The sequence below is a fragment of the Anarhichas minor genome, unplaced genomic scaffold (genome assembly GCF_050575085.1).
Source record: "Anarhichas minor isolate MPS153535 unplaced genomic scaffold, ASM5057508v1 ptg000007l, whole genome shotgun sequence".
NCBI lineage: Eukaryota > Metazoa > Chordata > Actinopteri > Perciformes > Anarhichadidae > Anarhichas > Anarhichas minor.
In genome coordinates, this window is record NW_027466453.1 from 3,838,870 (window position 1) to 3,860,804 (window position 21,935).

The window sequence follows — 21,935 nt, forward strand, 5'->3', positions numbered from 1 at the left end:
AAAAAAAGCATCTAAAAATAGCCTGTCTGGTGTTAAAATTAACAGAAAAATGTGGGAGAGCGAGCGAGTGAGGAAGGAGGGAGAAAGGCCAAGTTAAGGAGGGCTTTGATGTGCAAGATGGTGCATCCGTCTCAGAGTGTAAATGTCAGGTTCTCTAACGGAGGAGGCACAGGGAGAAAGCCTTTCCCTGCCTGTGTGTGTGTGTGATGAGCTGTACTGCAACACACACATATCCAGTGAGGTCCTGGTATGGATCTATTCCAGTTGACTACTGGTACACACACACACACACACACACAGCGGGGTTATTTCTGTCCGACTGCTGGGAAAAGAGGAGGAAGGAAGAAGGGATGGAGGAGGACGTGGATGAAGGAAAGGAGGAAAGGGCAGAAGATGAGAAGAGAAGTGGAGATGAAAGTCGGTCACAGACGGATCGACTCCATATTGATGCTTTATTGAAGCCGCCACGTGTTGCATTTAAACATCAATAATTCATTATCGCAAGTGTCTTTGAGACTATTTCAACTACGGCGAATTAACATAACTCTGGCATTCTGACTGGCGGTGATGTTTTAAAAAGCTGTACGTACGGAACTGTTGAGACCCTCTGATGTGACGTTTCACCCTAAAAATATGACCTAAAAATGAAAAAAAAAGCTGAAATTTGGCAAAAAGTCTCAAAGAGTAAAAATTAGGTTAGAAGGGAGGGATAGAGAGACACTTCGGGTAGGACATGCAGAGAGGTACAGCTCTGTTAGGTTGTACTCGGACAAAGCGGTGTTTGGAGGCTAACGTCGCCATGTTCACACTGACAATGCTAACATGCTGATTATCACATAGCGGGTATAACGTTTACCAGCTTCGACCATCTTAGTTTAGCAAGTTAGCATGCTAACATATGCTAATTAGCACTAAACACAAAGTACAGCAGAGTCTGGGTAAAAAAAATATTGAAGGGGAAAAGGAATTGCCATAGCGGCTCACGTGATTCCGTTTACCTCAGAAATCGGAAATCGGAGCTGTTAACCCCAGTTAACTGCGTTCCAGTTGCCAGGTTAGCCACCGTTAGCTATGCCAGTTGATAACGACGGTATTTTGCGCATTCAAACACTGCAGCAACATGTCCACCGATAGAGGTTGGTGGGGTTTATTCGACATTCCAGTTAAAACTCAACACATTATCGGATAGCAGTATCGACGAAGGCTAATGCCCGCACTCTGACTCCTAATCACAAAAATGATGTATTTAAGTAGACAATGTTTTGATCCTAGTCGGATCTTAGTAAAATAAACAAGGTTAAGGTGATTTAGGAGACGTAACTACTGAATGAAAACAGTATTTCTATTAAAGAAAAGAAACTCAGGGCAGCTGAGTGGTGACGATTACACAGCTCTCTGCTGCTGATGGAATTAGAGACGAGGAATTTACTTTATACTGAATCTATATGGACAGCAGGTAAACATATCAGGATTTAGTGTTGAATCTGCAATAACAGCAAACAGCAAAATAAAATGGAAGCAGATGAGAAAACAGGAAGACGTCTTAAAAAAACTAAAAAGCTGATAAAACATACTGGGGAACAGAGGAAGTATAAGACATGAAAGAGAAAATAAACAGGTCAAGAGTTTGATGTCTGAAATCTTTTAACGACACGCCCTGATCTCTCCCTCACACACACACACAAACACAGACACACACATCCATTACAGAGCAAGGGGATAGATTTACAATCACAGGAAGCCAATCCCACAGACACTGACCCACCAACCCTCCCTGGTCTGAACCTGATCCAACAGACAGAAGTCTAAGCCTACTGCTCTCTCTCTCTCTACCTCCATTATCTGTCTCACTCTCATATACTCAATGCAAAAAAAAAAGAAGCATGTAGATATCCGTCAAACATGCTGAGTACACATATACAGGTACTTTAAAGCTCTTGCCCAGCAGTTGATGTAGGTCTCTTTCCCACATCAATATTAACAATACCATGTCTCTGTTGTTAAGGCTTCCATTGCTCGAAAAAAGTGTCCAGTGTAACATTCACAGTGCAGGTTTCTTTTGTTACAGCTGAGAAGTGAATAGCAAAAAGCTTTAGAGCTCTTATGTGTAAGATATGCATGCGATAATGCTCGTAAATGAGAGGCAAATTCAAATTAATAACAATAATGACGTCTAAAAACTTGAATCGTGAGGAGAGGGGAGGGGAGGGGAGGAGAGGAAGCTGTGATAGGCTCTGAGCATACTGTATGTACAGTCCACTGGGGCATGTAATGAACTGATATCATGCAGCGTCAGCAGCGGCCCCCTAATTTACTACTATAGATTAACCCTCGGAGAGAGTTACACGTCGAGTCACACGGTTAGAGGAGGAAAAAAAAAAAAGTATCACAAGTACAGTTCTGTTTCCCCTCCACTGAGCGCACAACTCTCCGACTACCAGTTACAGTCTCGAAGACCTCTGCTTCGGTGTCTTTGGCGCCACCTATGGCGATAAGCGGTAATTGCCAAAACAGTCTTTTGCCAAATAACGACAAACTATGACGCTACAGGTACGACTCTAGGGTCAGTTTTGGGCATGTCAGTTCCGTCTCGTTCCATGCATTCAGCGTCTTTTCAAAATAAACTTCCAACGTAGGTTTACTTAGTTTTAGCTTAATTGGCTCGGTTTAGGCAGCAAAACTACTTGGTTAGGTTTAGGAAAACATCGTGGTTTGGGTTGTAATAAGTACGTTTGTTACTTATGTAGGTGGCGTTAGTTAAGTATGTAAGTTACGTAACAACTACAGCTTTTTAAAGAAGACTAATTGCCGACTTTCTCATGAAAGTTAAGGAAGCCGGCTTTTAAACCGATATCCTGAGTTTAAAAACAGCTCAAGGGTCTTTGAAACCAGGCTCCCAAGCGCTCTCGTTCTTTCATGCTCCTTCTCTCTCTGGACTGTCAACCGATCAAATGTCTCTTTGTAACCTCGCCTATTCATTCACACACATAACTAACCAATGGAAAGCTTTGGACTGACAGAGAGAAAGTGTGTGTGTGTGTGTGTGTGTGTGTGTGTGTGTGTGTGATTGTCATAACAGAGCCGTCGATAGCTCTTTTTTGTGTGTGCAGAGAGTGCACGGACGTGATTTTACTAGTTTGGCAAAACTAATTGCACTGCATGTGTGTGTGTGTGTGTGTGTGTGTGTGTGTGTGTGTGTGTGTGTGTGACATGAAGGGAGAAAGAAAGGCTTTGAGGACCACAGCCGTGTGTATGTGGTCGAGTTACACAGAGAACAATAGCCTTATTGTACCTGTGTCTGCAGCTACTGTCTGTCTGGTGTCGATAGAGCAGCTCTGCACCGGTTCTCTGTATGACGGATCATTTTTTAACATTTGAAACAAGATATTTCCTTCACGATAATGAAGTTCTGAACATCTGAATTATGTGATGTTATGTGTACGATCAGTGGATCGCCCATTTCATGTACAACAATCACTTATTGCAATATGAGAATCTTGAATTGTGCCCTCTTTCATCCCCTCTCCGTTTATTATGGAGATCATGTGTTCGGTCGTGTGTATGTGTGTGTGTGAGTATCTGTCTGTCTGTCCTCGACTAATCTCGCATACCACTGGACCCATCAGCCTGATATTTTTCGTGCTCATTTAAGGACTTTTTGTGGTTGGGGTGATTCGCAATTTATGAAAAAGCTATTTTATTATCGACTGATTTACTCCATCACTGACTGCTGACTCGTCACTCACAGTGATCTACAACTGCTTCAGCAGCAAAAGGCATTTCCGCTAATCGGCTGGGCTGAGAACAAGCATTACCGAGTCTGTTGAAGGACACATTTTGGCCTTTGTTGAGGCCGATAAGTTACGATTCTCTAAAAACAGGCACGGCGCGAGATTAATAAATCCCTGTTTTTTGTTATCTTCGTCTTTGTCATCTTTGTCATCTTGACTGTAAGGGAGCCTGGAAGGACAATTATTTGTTGTTTTGGAGGGGAAAGGGAGACCTTACTACTGAGGGTACTTTTCTAGTATATACGTATGTCTGGTCTATCCATTCATCCATCATCTATCTATTTACCCAGGGTCAGAGTCCTTCTGTAGTTACTTCTGTTACCTCCTCCAGGTTTCCCGGAGGATACCCAAAATCCTCCCCTCCCCTCCCACCCACTCCAGGGTTTCCCACAGAGTTTTACAGCCTCGCCTGAAAAAATAAAAGATGACACCTGCAGCGGGAGGCGGCATTCTTACGCCGTACCCCAACCTCCGCCTCAACCGGCTCCTCCCAGTGTGAGGGAGCCGCTGCTCGATACCGAGGTCCTCTCAGGTCACTGAAGCTCCTCGTGGAGGAAATACTGGCGGCGGTCGAGCTTTGTGGCTTGGGTCTTTCTTCACCGCCACGGTCCGACACGTCCTCACCCGCCGTTAATTGGCTACATTTGATGACAATAGGGTTCTAATATTCTTTCTTTATTGATGCTTCTAACTACTTTTAAATTAATTCATAAACCAAACCAAAGATCAGAAGCTGATAAAACTATGAAAAGGTTGAAAATGAAACAGGAAATCAAGGTTTCTTCAGTGTATATATGGGGGCTGCGAGTAACAATTTTTATTGTCGATTAATCTGACAAGTATTTAAAAGCTGGATCCAAACGATTAAACGATCAATGACTGGAATAGTTGCCTATTATTATTTTGTTTATTGACTTATCAATGAATGGACTGATTGTATTAGCAATCCTGTCCAGTATTAATTAAAGAATTCACGTTCAGAACAGAAACCCGTCATTTTTAACATCCGTGGACCTGCTATGCCACAAACTCAGCAGAAAGAGCTAAAGAATGAGAGAGCTCTGAACTGAACTCAAACTAACTAGTAACAATTTTTATTGTCGATTAATCTGACAAGTATTTAAAAGCTGGATCCAAACGATTAAACGATCAATGACTGGAATAGTTGCCTATTATTATTTTGTTTATTGACTTATCAATGAATGGACTGATTGTATTAGCAATCCTGTCCAGTATTAATTAAAGAATTCACGTTCAGAACAGAAACCCGTCATTTTTAACATCCGTGGACCTGCTATGCCACAAACTCAGCAGAAAGAGCTAAAGAATGAGAGAGCTCTGAACTGAACTCAAACTAGTCCCCCCCCCCCCCCCCCCCCCCCCGATGTTGGCACTCGGCCCTGCAACCATAGTAGCATGCAGGAGGGGGGGGGCTCGGTTCCCCCACTGGGCTGACTGGGGTGGGGGTGCAGAGGGAGGAGAGAGAAGACAGGAGGAAGAGCGGGAGGAGAGTGAAACTGGAAAAGGCAAATGAGGCGAGCGGAGGGAAGGTAAAAGCCGAATGTGGGAGGCGTGCGGAGAGATCGGGAGGAGGGGGAGAGGAAAAAGGGATGGATGATGGGTACGGAGATGAAAGGGATGAAAAGAGGGATGTATGAGGGGGGGGGCATGAAAGAATGGAGCGAGAGGAAAGATGAGAAGGGTGAACAAATATTTATGAAAAAAGCAGGAGAAGAAAGATGGTGACGGTGAAGGTGACGATCGCTATCAGAGAGAATGTATGATAGCCAGAGGGCCGGTGGGTCCGCTGTGCTAATCCGTATTGTCAGATTATAGCGTAATCCCATGATAACACACACACACACACAGAGCAGGGTTTAAGTGTCCGACTGGACCCTGCAGTGATGAATCGGAATATGAATCGGGGATCCAGAAATTTCCCGGCCTCGGCATTGTGCTTGTTGCTATGGCGATGGCTCCAGTAAGAGGAAGAGAGCGAGAGAGAGAGATAGAAAAAGAGAGAGGAGAGAGAGAGAGCAAGAAAAGTGTGGAAAGATAAGACGAGGAAGAGGGGGAGGGATGGAAAAAAAACTAAAAACCAGAACCAGGTTTGGCACCAGTCACACACACACACACACACACACACACACACACACACACACACACACACACCTACACACACACATATATGTATGCATGCACACACAGTCATGCGGAGCCAAGCCACATGTTCTGCATGTGTTGAACAGCTGCATAGGACCAGCCCATTAGCCAGCGCACACAAACAAAGAAGCCCATTGGCTCGGGGAGCGCCGCTGCTTCGACGGCGCCGCAAAACAACCGCCCGATTGGCCCGAAGCGACACGCGCCTACCATGACAGTGGGATCAAAGGAGTCAGCCGAACATGGATGTTGGTGTGCTACGATATAAACACACACATGCTGCTGATGCTCTTGAAACCCATGCGTTTTAGATTCATGCTCAATGTCAACTTTAAGACTTAATGTTCTGAAGTAGCGTATCAATCATTGTAAAGTTCCTTGTCTCACTTGTTTTTGTTGTAAGAAACAAAGAGGGTACTTTTCCCCGTTTTTTTTCTGAAGGCCGTGTTGTTGACTATGCTTTGATCTTGGATTTACAGCAAAACTCAGTTCTTAAAACTTGACTCATTTTCATTTCATTTGAACTCAAACTTTGACCTTTTTTCGAAACCTTAGCAAGTATTTCTGTGAACACAGAAGTTCAATTTGAAAGGTGTGTGCATGTCAGCAGCTGAAACTGACACGTCTGAAACTGACACTACAGGGAGTACGTGGAGCGTCCTAGTTTGAAGCTTCGGGCCCACTGACCAAGCTGCTGAGTTGGGAGTGAGAACGTATTGGTAATACACACAAATATTTGTAGCCTAAGAGGCAACACGCACTCATAACCCACAAACACGTGCTCTTTTTCTGGACAAACAGGAAGGACAGATGTTGGACCATCGTGGTGGCTCATCTGGATAACAGGTGTACTGTGTTAGAATCTGGTCTGGGACTTTTTTTCGTGTCCTTTTACACCTTCCTTCCCCCCCCCCCCTCTCCAAGTCTGTCTTTCCACTGAAACCGTTTAAATAAAATGCAAAAAGAAAAAATAAAGAAAAAAAGAGAAGGGTGCAGCTGCAGCTTAGGTGGAATCTTCCAGAATCTCTTCTTTCCTGTTGTGAGCTCGGGCCGTCCAGATCCTGGCCCAGTTCGACGTGACTAATCACTCTCACCGGCTCCCTGGCAGCAACCCACAGCCAGCCAGACTGATTCATTGGGCAGGCACAGACAAACAGGGGGTGGGGGTGGGCCGGAGAGCGAATGAAACGGAGATGTAGAGAGAAAAAAGATGGAGGCAGAGCAAATGATAGACCCTTCAGGGATTTATGATGTGTGCAAGCACACTGCCAAATGCAAATGTAAGCAGTCTCTGCAACATATGTGACATATGTTTGTTTTTCTCGTCATATAAAGCTGCACTTCCCTGTTTGTGTATCGTAGCAGCTAACAAAGCAATACGGGGAGAGATACGAGGGAGGTGAGTGTTTGGATATCAGCGGGCGAAAACCTTTGGGCTGATTGTCAACCGGAACGTCCGTAAGATGGCGTGAAGCGACCGCCTCAATGTCTGCTCGTTACACGCATGCAGTCTTTTCAAAATAAACCTCCGTCTTCACGGGAAATAACATAGTTAGGTTTAGGCAATAAAACTACCTGGTTAGGTTTAGGAAAAGATCAGGATTTGGGTTAAAATAACTACGGAAGTTACGTGATGAATAAATCAGCGTTGACGAACAGCGTACTACTGGGCGAAACATCGGTGTTTGTTGGACCCATGTGTGGGCTTTGGTGGTCTTTGTACTTCCTCGTACATGATAACGTGGACGACATACAAAGTGATTTTGTGGGAGATCTACGAATTATGGTGCATTATTTTTCATAGGTATAGCTACGAAGGCCGACACGGACCGTTTATCTGCATCTACTGCACCACGCTGCAGGGTTACCCTTTTATATCTCCCTCGTCCTCCTAGTTTAACAGCAGGTGAGGTAGTCCTCTCCGTATCACTCTAAAGTCTGAAATACGTCAGAGTACAGAAGCTAAAGGCATTCTAACTCGCGTTTCACTGGAAATTTTAAGGCTGAACTGTAATAACTTCGGCAGCAAGCCAAATCTTTACTTCTCCAATACTTTTGCACAAGCTAATGACATTCCATTCATCCATCCATCCATCCATTTTCCTCCGCTTATCCGGGGTCGGGTCGCGGTGGCAGCAGGCCAAGCAGGCCGACCCAGACTTCCCTCTCACCGGCAACATTTTCCAGCTCATACTGGGGGATCCCAGGCATTCCCAGGCCAGCTGGGAGATATAATCCCTCCAGCGTGTTCTGGGTCTTCCCCGGGGTCTCCTCCCAGTTGGACGTGCCTGGAAAACCTCCAGTGGGAGGCGTCCAGGAGACATCCTGATTAGATGCCCGAACCACCTCAGCTGACTCCTTTCGACGCGAAGGAGTAGCGGCTCGACTCCAAGTTCCCTCCTGATGACCGAGCTCCTTACCCTATCTCTAAGGCTGAGCCCGGCCACCCTACGGAGGAAACTCATTTCGGCCGCTTGTAGCCGCGACCTTGTCCTTTCGGTCACGACCCAGAGTTCGTGACCATAGGTGAGGTTAGGAACGTAGACCGACCAGTAAATTGAGAGCTTTGCCTTCCGGCTCAGCTCCCTCTTCACCAAGACGGTCCGGTGCAGCGCCTGCTTTACTGCTGCAGCCGCACCGATCCGCCTGCCGATCTCCCGCTCCATCTTACCCTCACTCGTGAACAAGACCCCGAGATACTTGAACTCCTTCGCTTGAGGTAGGCACTCCGTCCCCACCTGGAGGGAGCAATCCACCGGTTTCCGGCAGAGCACCATGGCCTCAGATTTGGAGGTGCTAACTCTCATCCCCGCCGCTTCACACTCGGCTGCAAACCGCCCCAGTGAATGCTGGAGGTCATGATCCGAACATTCCATTCATGGTCAGTCCTAATAAGAAAATGTTAGCACGATAACATACTATAGGCTAGGAGCCATGCTAGCGGCCCTGTGAGGCTGTGTGTAGGCACGGCGTCACTTTGAACAGTGTCGATGCTAATACGCTAACACGTTCCTACCCTCACCTATGGTCACGAACTCTGAGTCGTGACCGAAAGGACAAGGTCACGGCTACAAGCGGCCGAAATGAGTTTCCTCCGTAGGGTGGCCGGGCTCAGCCTTAGAGATAGGGTAAGGAGCTCGCTAAACATCAGTTTAGCGGGCAATGTCCACACGTTACCATCTTAGCTTGTTGGCACGCTAACATTTGCTAATTAAAGTAGCACTGAACACAAAGTACAGCCGAGTGCTGTCAAGTTATCGGGCTGCAGGGGCTGTGGAAAATGAAATGGACGCAGGGGAAGAAATCAACTTGATGAGATTGGAATAAGATGATTAATCGCTGTGTGTGTGTGTGTGTGTGTGTGTGTGTGTGTGTGTGTGTTTGTGTGTGTGCGCGATGGATCACATGGCTTAGCATGAGGTCTGTGGTGACTTAACAGACAAACAGAGACGTTTCAGTTCAAAGAGACAGAAACTGTGACATGCTGAAAAACACCAAGGGCAAGATTCACTCTGAATACAACTTTCCATCTTTTAGTTCCTTCTCTTCTCTTCTCTTCCTTTCCTTTCCTTTTTTTCATTCGGGAGGACGGAGGATTCACACTCACTCAAGTTTTTCCAGCTGCTCTGAGGATCGGGTGCAGACGGTCTGAAAGTCGTCCAGTCATAAGTTCACCGATCATCTTCAACCATCAGTCTACGCACATTTTAGAAGATTTTAAGCTTCCTGGAAAATAAATCTGACCCAGATTTCTGCCTCCAAATCGGCAGGGGAGGCATCACAGAGAGTACAGAAGGAAAGTCTGAAATATTTATGAGCTAGGTGAAGGGGAGGCCTTCATCGCCACAGCTTCATATCCTGCTTTAAACATCACTTGTATACTACTAGCGGACACAATTTTCTGAGACATCTTTATCACTTATTTTGTCCAACCAACAGTCCAAAGCCCAAAGACACTCAAGGTAATAATCAAGTGTGATGAAGAGAACATTCTCACATTCTCGAAGCACATTTTTGCTTTTAAAAAACGACAAACGATTAGTTGATCGTCAGATAATAACAAATAAATTAACAATAATAAACAATTTGTCTATTCTTCATTTATTTATAGCATCAGCCAAGCAATAAAAAACGTTACAAAAGCTGTAGGCCTGAAAAAACTATATGAGGGCTGATTCTGGATAATAGAGAATGAATTTTACTTTAATAAGCTATCAGCAGCAGCAACAGCTGTGGCTACAAACACACCTGCTGCCGGGCTGCTGCAATGATGCTGCACCCTAAAGACGGGACCGGAGGAGGTTCAAATAAGAGAGAGGGGGAAGTCACCGGGCTGACTTTTATGGCTAAATTATGTTTAATGGCCTTTAATAAGTTAGTCTTGTAAAAGCTGGATTTGGATGAGACACAGACAATCATACACAAATACAGCACAAACTATAAGTGCACGTATCAGAGGTCAAGTATTATACGGAATCTTTTTAAAAATCTGCTGCTGTGATCCAACACCAGGCATCTGTTCAACCACTGGATCACACAAGCACCGCTATGTATGGACACACACGCACACACACACGCACACACACACACACACACACACACACAGTAGTCCAGACTCAACATCTGTCCAGGCAGGCCAGTCCCTTCTGGTCTCCGCTCACTGCTTCCTGTACGACGATGCAATGACAGACGCGGTCATGCAGATATTTGGTCACACCAGATGGGGATGTTACAGCTCACAGTAGCGTTAAAGGACAGCTTCCTTTTTACAGAGGTCAAAAGTGTGAGGAATGGATTGAACTGTGTGATCCTCTGCTCTGATGTAAGCTGCAATCATTAGCGTGTCCGTAAACCGGGCTTACTTGTAAGGGAGCCGGGAGGGACAATTGAGTGAGATACAATTCTTTGACTGGGAGGGGAGAGGGACACACCTGGTGCTTTCCACATCACACAGCAAAGACAGCATTTTCAGCTTAAGGTGCTAACGTTAGCTTAATTAGCTTCGCCAGCTGCAGCTGATTTCAATGAGAAGCCTGCTTTTGTCTACCTCTGTCTGACATCACTATAATTACTAAGAATTTCGAGGGGTAAATTATGTCACCACAACAGTAAATAAGGGGGGCGGAGCTTAATGAACTCAGGTGTTCATCCACTGGACGTTAGAGATCAGTATAGACTCCTATCTGTACTGTAGCAGAAACACATGTCTCTTAAGTAAATCACAACCTTAACCCCACATATGCTCTCACACATATCAGTGACCTCAGGGTGTGTCAGTGTTTTCCCAAGGCTCGAACCCGCACCCGAAACTGTGTCACGGCCCTGTTGTTAGTGGCCACTCGCGTAGCAAGAGCAGCGCCATTCATTCACAAAAGTCCCCAGGCGGCACTAAATGTATTCGCTGCTCTGCATTTCTGAAAAGGTTCTCATGCAGAGTACAGTACAACCTTGTCCAGACCATGTTAGCTTAAGTTTAAAAAAAATAAAGAAAAGGATAATTTCCTGCCTTTATTAGCTGCTCAAAAATTAAATTTGAAGCGGTAAGAATACACTCAATGTTATGAATTCAGGGCGTGAGTGGAAAGATCCCGCAAGGCACAGTGGCAGTCTGCAGCAGCTGTTGAGGACACACACACACACACACACACACACACACAAACCTCTGCATGCTAACACACACCTACACACGCATCCAGCTAGTGTATTAGTTACATAAAGCATCTCATATGACGAGGCTCAGCTGTCTGTTTCTTTTCTTATATCTTCGAGAATCAAAGCCCGTGTCTGCAGAGGATTTAGCTAGTGTGCATGTGTGTGCGTGACAACTTTTGTCCCCTGTCTACAATGCTTGACTTCCACCTTAACAATCATAACACACACACACACACACACACACACCAATAATGAAAATTCCAACACAGTCTGTACCTCTCTGTGCCGGTCTTCTGTTGTGGAGGAGTTGTGGTTGTGTGGCTTTTAGAGCTATGTGTGTGTGTGTGTGAGCATAAGCCAGTAAGGTAGGTGGTTAATGCCACCTCTATAATCGGTGCTGATTGAGCGCGGGAGGTCCCACCCCGCTGCCCTTCTGGTTTTGCGGGTGGTCTTTATATCCAGACTAAACCACTCATCCTCTTAATCTGCACTCTAGCTACAACACAATAGAATAGAATAGAATATGTGTGCTGGTTTTCACCATTGACTGTACATCGCACTTCCTCTCACCTTATTATCACCTCCGCTTCCTCAACTGCATCTCCTTTCCTTCCTCTCTCTCTCTCTTCTGCCAACCGCTTCCTCCTCCTACTGCTTTCCTTTTCTATTGGTATTGTTGATGCCAGTACCACGACCAGTACCCTTGAAGTAACAGCAATACCAACAGTACTTCATTCAATTGATGTGTAAGGAAGATCTGTTGCTGCAGGCAAAACTATACAAATAGTCTTTTTTTTTTTATTGAGTACCGATACCCAGCCCTTCCTGTCTAGTCTTGTCTGTCCTTTAATTTTCTGTAATTTCTTTTCTTTTTATATCAATACCTTTACTTTCATTTTATTTCCTGTCTATTCCTTTCCTCCGGTTCCCTTCCTTTCCCCTCATATTGTTTCCTTTCCTTCCTCCCTCCCTTCTCCGCACCTCTTTCCGTGCTCTCTTATTCTGAACTTGCCACTGACCCGTTAAACTATGTGGTTGTTATTTTTGGTGCAGTGCATTGTGCAGAGAGAGAGAGAGAGAGAGAGAGAGAGAGAGAGAGAGAGAGAGAGACACACACACAGAGAGAGAGAGAGACAGAGAGACACACATACAGAGAGAGAGAGAGAGACAGAGAGAGTGAGCATAGCAAACTGCAATCAGAATAAAGGAGGAGGAAACGTCTCTGTTCCACCATTATTATCGCTTTGTTTCATCGCCTTCTTCTTCCCTTCATCTCCCCTCCTCCATCTGCACCACCCGGCCTGCGACTGGGCGATACGGAGAAAATCTAATACACCTCCATATTGGTGCTTTCACAAAATATTGAAAAATCAGATTTGTTTTAATGAAAAATTCTCAGTAGTGTGGATATAATGACTAAGGGGGGGGGGGGGGTAAAGGCAAATAATAGAGCGAATGACGTCACTTTACTGTAAAGCAGCCTTTAAAACCAGGAGAAGACAACAACAAATATGTCATATAACGAGATCCAGAAATCAACATAATGCTCAGTCCTACATCCCCCCCCCCCCCCCCCCTCTTTCTAGCTCTTTCTCTGTCCTCTCTCCGCTGAGTTTTCCTCAAAGCACAAATATCCATCCACCTCTATCTCTCTCTCCCTCTCTCTGCATCTGTTCTGTAATTCAATCGTGGAGGCAGTCAGCAGAGAGGTGAGTGATGATGGTTTTTTGGAGGAAGAATGCAGAAACTCAGCCAGCCAGAGCTCCGCTCTCTCAAACGATCCTCGTCCATCTGTTTTCAGGATAAAACTCAATAATCAAATGATCAATAACTTATTTTTGTTGTTGTTGATGCTGTAAGTCTGTAAATTGCACTTGATTGACTGGCACGGATACAGATATCTATAAATGACGCATCAATGTAATAGAACTATCATGGTGTGTATTGGATTATTGATTACGGATTATTTTCGATTACGGATTATGTGCTATTCCAAATAAAATGAAAGATAGATTTTAAAGCAATTTCCATCAATAACACTATTCCCATAATCCAATAGTGTGCACTATATAATAATATAATATAAATGCAGCCTGTAACAACAAAACACAAGCTTGTCCGCAGCCCGTTTGTGTGACTGCTGCGTGTAGTTGCAGACACACAGTTAACCAACATGAAGACTCCGGCTGACAGTATGTGGAGCTTCCTCTCCGCCCGCCTGCTCCTTTGTGAATGTGCACTGGCGTGGATGCAATCATCTGCTCTACTCCTCTGCCAGCCTCGCGCATCAACACAGAGAGGGGGGGGGGTTAGTGGGTCTGTGGGCATTAGCATCTTTCTCTCTCTTGGCTTCAACGGGGGGGTACAAAAAAATAAAAAAATAAAAAGGAAAGGAAAGGAAGGAGGAGAGTGTTGCGTGGCGATGGCAGCATGTGTCGGTCTCTCGCGGCAGTGCGAACATCACACTGGAGGTCCAATCTCAAATCGTTTCATTGATGTAACACACACACACACACACACACACACACACACACACGGCCTTTTAACGACACACAATAAACAACCATCGATGCAGATTACACCAGCCCGCTTTGACATGCAGTCACCGAAACAGTCCCATTAACAAACACAGACCTCGGGTCACACTCAAGGTCTGCTCCGTGCACACACACACACACACACACACACACACACACACACTAGTGCCATGTGCAGAGGAGTGGGGGGGGGGGGGGGCGCTGAGTGACAGCAAACTGATGATGACTCTCCAGATGGTGCCAGATGTGTCTACATGTGTGTGTTGTGTGTGTGTGTGATGCAGGTGAATGTGTGCAGAGTAGACTGTATGTCTGGCCTGAGGAGGAGTAAATGAGTTGCAGCAAGGCAGAGTCACTAACACACACACACACACACACACACACATGCACTAAACCCAATCTTACCTTCTGCATTACGTACACACACACACACACACACACACACACACACACACACACACACACACGCACACACACATGCACTAAACCCAATCTTACCTTCTGCATTACGTACATACATACACACACACACACACACACACACACACACACTCACACACACACACACACACACACACACACACACACACACACACACACACACACTCACACACACACACACACACACACACACACACACACACACACACACACAGCTGTCCCGTGAGCTTTGTGTTTAATGCCAGATGACAAACAGGTCTGTGTTAACATCGGCCGAGCGTCACACTTCCCCGCTGTTTGTCTGGGACTCTCCTCTCCAGCCCTGTCATTACTGCCTCGCTGGCTGCTTCCATCGGCCCCCGTTTTTTGGGGTATTTTTTGCATATTAATATCAGTGTCCTGCAGACCCCCCACCCCCTGAAACAGCTCAGCTTTTCAGGAACTGGGTAAAAAAATATGGCTTGTAGCATTTCACGTCCACGAATGAAATTTCGCGAAGCACTTTCTGTGTAGTTGTGCAACAGACTGACAGGAATTGAAAGAGAGAGAGAGAGAGAGAGAGAGAGAGAGAGAGAGAGAGAGAGAGAGAGAGAGAGAGAGGAGCGTTTAAACACCTTCAGTTTGGCTGGATGGCACTTCAAACCGAACACAAGTGGAAGTTTTAGGGAGCCGTAAAATGTTGTTGAGGGTGATGGCGAGTGGTTAAGAGGTTATTGGGGAGTGATGGCGGCCTGTGTCGTTAGATGCCAGATGAATGATTGATGGCCTCGATAAATATAAATACGAGCACAAAGGGAGAAGACAAACAGCAGGATCACCTGACGAGGGAATACAGTCACCGTGCTGTTAAAGCTTTTTATACTAAAGAACCTTGTCTCCCTTTAACCCCAACAAATAGTCCCAGATTATATCTTCAAAAAAACATGGAAAATTATTATAAAATTGAGGATTTTTTGGCTTTTTAATTTTCCAATCATTTTAGAATTTTTTTGTTTTTTATTTTGGAGGTTCAACCTCATCTCCTATAATAAGTCTATAATAAACATTGCAGCCCAAATAAAATAAATGTCCTCATTGAAACTAACTAAAACAACAGTTTTTGAATCTACGGCCATTACAGCAAAAAAATAATAATCATCATGGATTCTATTATATCGGGCTTTCAATTCAGAGCCCTGCCTTCAAAATTGCAGTTTTTACTGTTTTCCATCACATTGAGCCATTTTCTCACGTTTGCTATTTGGGGCAAATGCATGCTATTCCACTGGTGTCCACTAGGGGCACTGCTGCTGTATTATGGAGCACTGAAGCAAATGTAGGCAACTCTCTCTCTCTCTCTCTCTCTCTCTCTCTCTCACACACACCTTCCCCCATCCACCCACCCACACACAGACACACACACAGGCCTTCAAACTCAATACAATACATCCCTGTATATGATTAAAGTATAGGCTATTGAGCTTTGAAGATGTGTGGTGGGGGTGTGTACATCTTCATAGGGGTGTATATGTGCGCCTACATATGATTGCATGACCATATGAGTCGACAGCAAGCGGTTCTCATGTCACGGTTTTTTTCCACTCGCACAGATTAATGTGTCTTTGACGTACAGATAGAAGAAAAAGAAGAAGAGCTAAAACGTGAGCTCGTCTTTGATAAACCTCAAGTTATAATCTCTCTTTATCATATGCAGAGGCGGACCTACACAGAGGCCCGACATGCACCCACGCATGCACTCCTGCACGACAATAAAGTTCAGTTCAACTGAACAAGGTGAATCTGGGAGTGAACGGATTATTGGGGAAGGAAAGAAGGTAAAAGCAAGATTTGCCAAACAAAAATAATTTTATTAATTTTTAATAATAAAATGAATATATTTTTTATATTGCGTTTATTGCATTACATTTGCATATACAAGGAATTTGGCTTGGTGGGTGGTGCGTGACAATAAACAGTGCAATAGTATAATAGAAATAGAAATAAGTAATAAAAAATGTGAAAATTGACAATAAAATATGAGAAACAAACAAATTATGAGTATGTTTTAAGGTAGCAGGTGTTTTGTAAGTTTGTAATATGTTTTTTTTAATGTCTGTAAAGTCACTACAGAGTGCAGCTGTGAGATACGCGGAGTATGAATAGGGCTGTCAAGATATATTGTCCCAGAAATAACTCGCAATTCGCAAAGTCCAAGTCTTGCGATGGGAGGCAAAACCCTGCTGTTTATTCCTGCCATCTTATTGGCTCAAATGTTGGTGACTTTCTCATGTAAACAAACACACACGTAAACACAACCAACAAGTGCGTGCGAGACTCTTCAATGGAGCCCGAATACTAATGAGATGTAGTAATGTTTCCTTCCGGGATTATGTTATTGCGGCAGCAAAGTATATGATACTATATGCAACAATAACAACATATAGAATATAATAAACAGAGGGCTAATAAGCAGCCAGTAGGGCACACCTGTCCTCTGCATCTGATTGGCTAAACAGTAGCCTGAGAGGGGGCTTCAAAGCGGCCATGCACGTCACTGTAGCCTAAAGGTTACTTTGTGATGGGCCCTTGCACATGATGAATTCCAAAGCAGATGCTATTTTAGGCCTGAATAATGCTGGACCCTCCCAACTTTCTGTTCGTTTGGTTTTTTACTCGAGGGGAAGGGCTGTCTTGTATTTCGCCCCAGACAGTCTGCGGACTACCTTTAATCTGAGGGGCTTCCTGTACTGTGCTCTGCTCCGCTGTTTCGCCGCCTGCCAGCAATGCAGTGCACCCCGCTGCTTCCTACAAACCGCTTTGAGGCCATGTGCTACACACACGCACAGACACACACACACACACACACACACACACACACACACACAGAGTCCTGCAGAGTGAGCTTCGCCATCTGTGGCGTAGCGGCGCACAAGTTAGCTTACTTACAAAACAAAGTCCGAAAGCGATGTTTTCTATGCGCCTGAATGTTTCCTCCCTTTCCCACAATACGTCAGATTCAATAAACAGTTTCACCCAGAAATGTAAAGCGAGCGAGATCAATAGCCTCGTAGTCATGAAATTAATTTTCTTCTTCTGTGTTTTCTCCCTGAAAGCTGCAGTTGGTAACTTTAATAAAAATACCTTTTTGTCATATTTGCTCAAACTATCATTATATCCTGATAGTAGTGCACGGGGCGGATAATCTGCCTCCTGTTAGTGATGCTAAAGGCTATTTGCAAGGTTCCACTGCGCCCGAGGAGAAACAACCAATCAGAGGCCAGAGGAGTCTCTTAACGCAGCTGTCAATCACCGCCTGTGAATTCCGGTAAAAAACTGTCATTACTGCATTGCTTATTTCCTCGCCTCATATGTTTTTTCAGAAACATATTTCAATGCACTGTTTTCACAGTGATTGACAGCTGCGTTAAGAGACTCCTCTGGCCTCTGATTGGTTGTTTTTCTTCGGGCAAGGCGGAATCTTACAAACACCATCAGTGGCACCAAAAGGAGGCAAAGGAACCTGATTTTGTTTTCCCACGGATTGTCCGTTTCATATACTACTGTCGGGATATAATGACGGTTTCAGCAAAATACGACAAAAAAAAAGTTATTTTCATGAAAGTTACCGGCTGTAGCTTTAATTCTTCTTCTTCTTAGTACTTCAGCTCGACCAGGAAATCCATTGGACCTGCATGGAGTCTTTTTATGGGTGCATAAAAGACTCAATTATAGGCCCTTCACAGGTGTGGCAGGGGTCTAATTAGCCAGAATAATTGAAAACACTTGTGTGTGGGTGAGCAGGTTCTTTAAAATTAGAAACCTAAAGAGGGTTTTAGGGCTTGATGTTACTCAGTGTCAACGTTTTTTGTTTTTCTGTCATCGCACGCAAGAAAGCCACAGGTCCAGGCCCATTATCTGTCATCAGCCCCCGGCAACTCTTTTATTCAAATGAGGCCCACCTGCTGTTTGGAGCCTTTCTTCCGGAGTGTGAGCACCGGGTCAGACGCCGTAAAAACCTGCCCGACCGGAACCGTTTCCGGAGACAGACCTTTCTCCTCATGCAGCCATTTTGACATGAAATCGGTAAACACAGGTGTGTCACCGGGGGAAAAAAGCTTTGCTGTACTAAATGGAACGGAGCCTTCATTCATGTATTTGATTAAACCCGTGTTTACCTGCGTTTTCATGTCAACATGGCCGCCGGACTGTTGACCAGTTATCTATCAGTGGAGGTATCAGCATGGCAGCCAACCACACAGAGTGGTCTATCTGCACCTCTCTCTCCCTCTCTCCCTCTCTCTCTCTCTCTGGCGTCACTCTCTTGCCCGTTAGAGTGGGCTGTGGAAGTACGCCTACAGAAAATAAACAATTAGAGGGGAGCAGAGCCTCACACGGGGTCCAGAGGAGAACACAGATTTTTACCGCTCACACACACACACACACACACACACACACACACACACACACACACATGCATGCGAGTTAAACCGGCCCACGTTGTCCCCAATCCGTGCTCTGCCATTGAACGTGACGTTGAACCCTAACAAACGCAAGGCCACTGGCATCGTCTCTCACTGGTGAGACAGGGTCACACACCCAAAAAAAATAAACCCTCCTCTCTCTCACCCTCCCTCTCCCTCTCTCTGCTGCAGTGTACTCACACAGGGGTCTCAAGATGGGCTGTCAGTCTCCAATCACACCACTAATCTTCTCTGATACACCCTGATGCATACGACTCCTCCTCTCTCCATCTCGGTCCCTCACATCACACACACACACACACACACACACACACACATACACACACACACACACACACAAATCCTCATCATGTTAGGCCTAACACTTCAAGCAAACAGCCAGCAAAGACATGTGAGAAACACCTCACTACCTGCTCTTTCGAAACCATCAGAGAGCAGGTTTTTTTTTTTTTTTTAAGATATGATACCACAGCTGTGACGGATCAGAATACAGTGCCTTACTTGCTTTCCCTGGCCGGGGCCTCTGCAGCAGCTTCTGCACGGTGAGCAGGTCCTCGGTCTTCACCGCCTGCAGCAGTTCCTGGTCCTTCCCCATCTTCCGCTCTGAGGCCACTCTTACTCCCGCAGCATCCTCCGGAACACAGCGGCAGCCTCAGCCCAGCCTCACCGCGCCGAGGTTTGCGTCTGCCGCGGCCGCAACGGATAGCCTCCCTCCTCCTCCTCCTCGCCCCTGGTCCCCGACTTTAGATGAGACCCCGCAAGTGCTCTGGCATGTGATGGAGCGCGAGAGAGAAAGAGGGAGCGAAAGGGGAGGATAGACTGGGTGGGAATGGAGGGATGCTGTCGGGTTCTCCCTCCCCTGCTGAGTGCACCGCCACCGGTTTTGGGGACTGGACCAGGGGGCTACTGGGCCCGTTCGAGATTCCAGTATCAGCGCGCAGGCGTCGCGTGCGTAGTATTTAAAAGGAAAAGATGAATGTCTCCCCGTTTCCACGGTGTGCTCGCGCTCCTCATCTGTGATAACGGCTGGAGGCTGAACGGTCTCCCTTGTAGCTGCGCTCCAAAATAAATAAAAAACGATTAACCGAACGTGGAGGCAGCGAGCCTCGCTGAGGGGAAGGAAACGTTAAAAAAACCGGACTGATGTAGCGAGCGGCCTCACTAGCAGACGCGGCGCATGAAGGATTGTGCGTTTAAAGACGGGTGCGCGCGGTGTCCGTTCCTCCCAAGGTAATGCCGCTCTCGTGTGCTCTGCGTCGTAAACACAATCCACGGCTGCTGCTGCTGCTGCTGCTGCAGCCATCGCTCCGCGTGCGCTCGGGCTCTGTATTTGGTAATGGTTTTCTCCGCGTGGGGGGCAGTGGTAGTGAGAGGGGGGGTGGGGGGCACGTTCACGCGCCCGCGCGCTCTACAGCTGGCCCAGCTCGCAACGGTAAATGGCTGGTGCTGCAACTTGGGGGCGGACCAGGAGCGCGGTGCTCTCCCGCCTCCTGTTTCTTTTTTCATCTCTGTTTCTATGGCTCTCTCTCTCTCTCTCTCTCGCGCGCGCGCGCTTTACAGAGAAGCGATGTATTACACCTCCAAGGAAAGCACAGACAAAGTGAATAATCAATGCGTTCTTCTTGTGGCTCCATAGAGTTTTATTAGGCCGTATTTAACTCCACTTGCATCATACATTTTTTCCCCTCCAAAGTGATGTCAGAGTTAGATGTAATCCGTTACAGTTGGTCTGAGAGAAAGTGATTTCAGGTTTGTGGGCCTCCAGGAGCAGGGGTGTAGCTAGGAATCCTAGTTCCCCAGAAAGAACTGGCCCCCTTTGTTATCACCTATCATACTGCACATAGCAGTAGAGATGTTGATAATTAAGTTAAACAAACGAAAAAAAAATTTTTGCCGATGAATGCTGTCATTTAAATAGTTTTTAAAAAAAAGATTACGAGCAAAAGTCGGAGGAACGACTTGTCACAAAGATAACACCAGCTGGTCCCCCGTTAATAGCCCGAAGCTAAAGTTGTCGCTAACCTTTGCGCTAATCCCCTTCTCTTTTTATCAACAGGTAGCAAGCAAGACACACTTGGCTTGGGTCTTTATGAGTTGTAGCATTTAATTCACTGACAAATAGTCTAACTGTGCACGTTTAAGTATGCCAGCATGTTCTAATTAGCACTGAACACCAAGTACAGCTGAGTTTGATGGTTTTGCAGGTTTTTGATGAGCAACCAATGAACGGAAGTTACCATATTTGGAATGCAGAGGAGTGACGTAGTGACGCCATACACAGCTCTGGTAGCAGCAGTGACCTGTCAATCACAGTAGCCCCGCCCTAAAGCATACTCTGCTTTATGGTATATCTAAATAGACCATAATATACTAAATGAACATGATGCTGTATTGAAGAAGACTTGAAACTAGAGATTGAGACCATAAACTCATGTTTACAATGTTTACTGAGGTGGCTAAAATACATTAGCGTTCCTACCGGAGATATATTTCTGATAGCACACTTGGCAGAAAAGAACGTCAGCTAACAAATCAGCTCAAAACAAAAGGCTTCAAAGTCAATATTGACTGGTAGCTTGATTGGTGGATATCACCCTGTTCCCAGTCTTTGTGCTAAGCTAACGAGCCGTAGCAACGTATTTACTGTAGCGAGAGTGGTATCTGCTCATCTAACCCTCGGCAAGAAAGCGAATGACAGTATTTCACTAGCTTTCCCTTTGGATTCTATTTCTAGGTAACTAATCAAAGTATAATAGGTTTTTATATGTGGGATATTAAATGCCATTTTTTAAGTATTTCCACAAACTTGTATAGTTTGCATATACCCTGCATACGACAAGTAGAGAAGGAAGAGCACAAAACAATGATTTTTGACCCTGACTTTTATCTAA

General features: G+C 45.4%; 1 protein-coding gene across 1 annotated transcript in view; it reads right to left on the reverse strand.

The window, feature by feature from the left end:
• Positions 1–19,673, reverse strand: part of caskin1 (CASK interacting protein 1) — an 89,043-nt gene extending 69,370 nt beyond the window's left edge. The window contains exon 1 of the mRNA XM_076080036.1: positions 19,546–19,673. Within this exon, the coding sequence (XP_075936151.1) occupies positions 19,546–19,639 (94 nt within the window). The 5' untranslated portion in view covers positions 19,640–19,673. The remainder of the gene's footprint in view (positions 1–19,545) is intronic.
• Between the last annotated feature and the right edge of the window lie 2,262 nt (positions 19,674–21,935).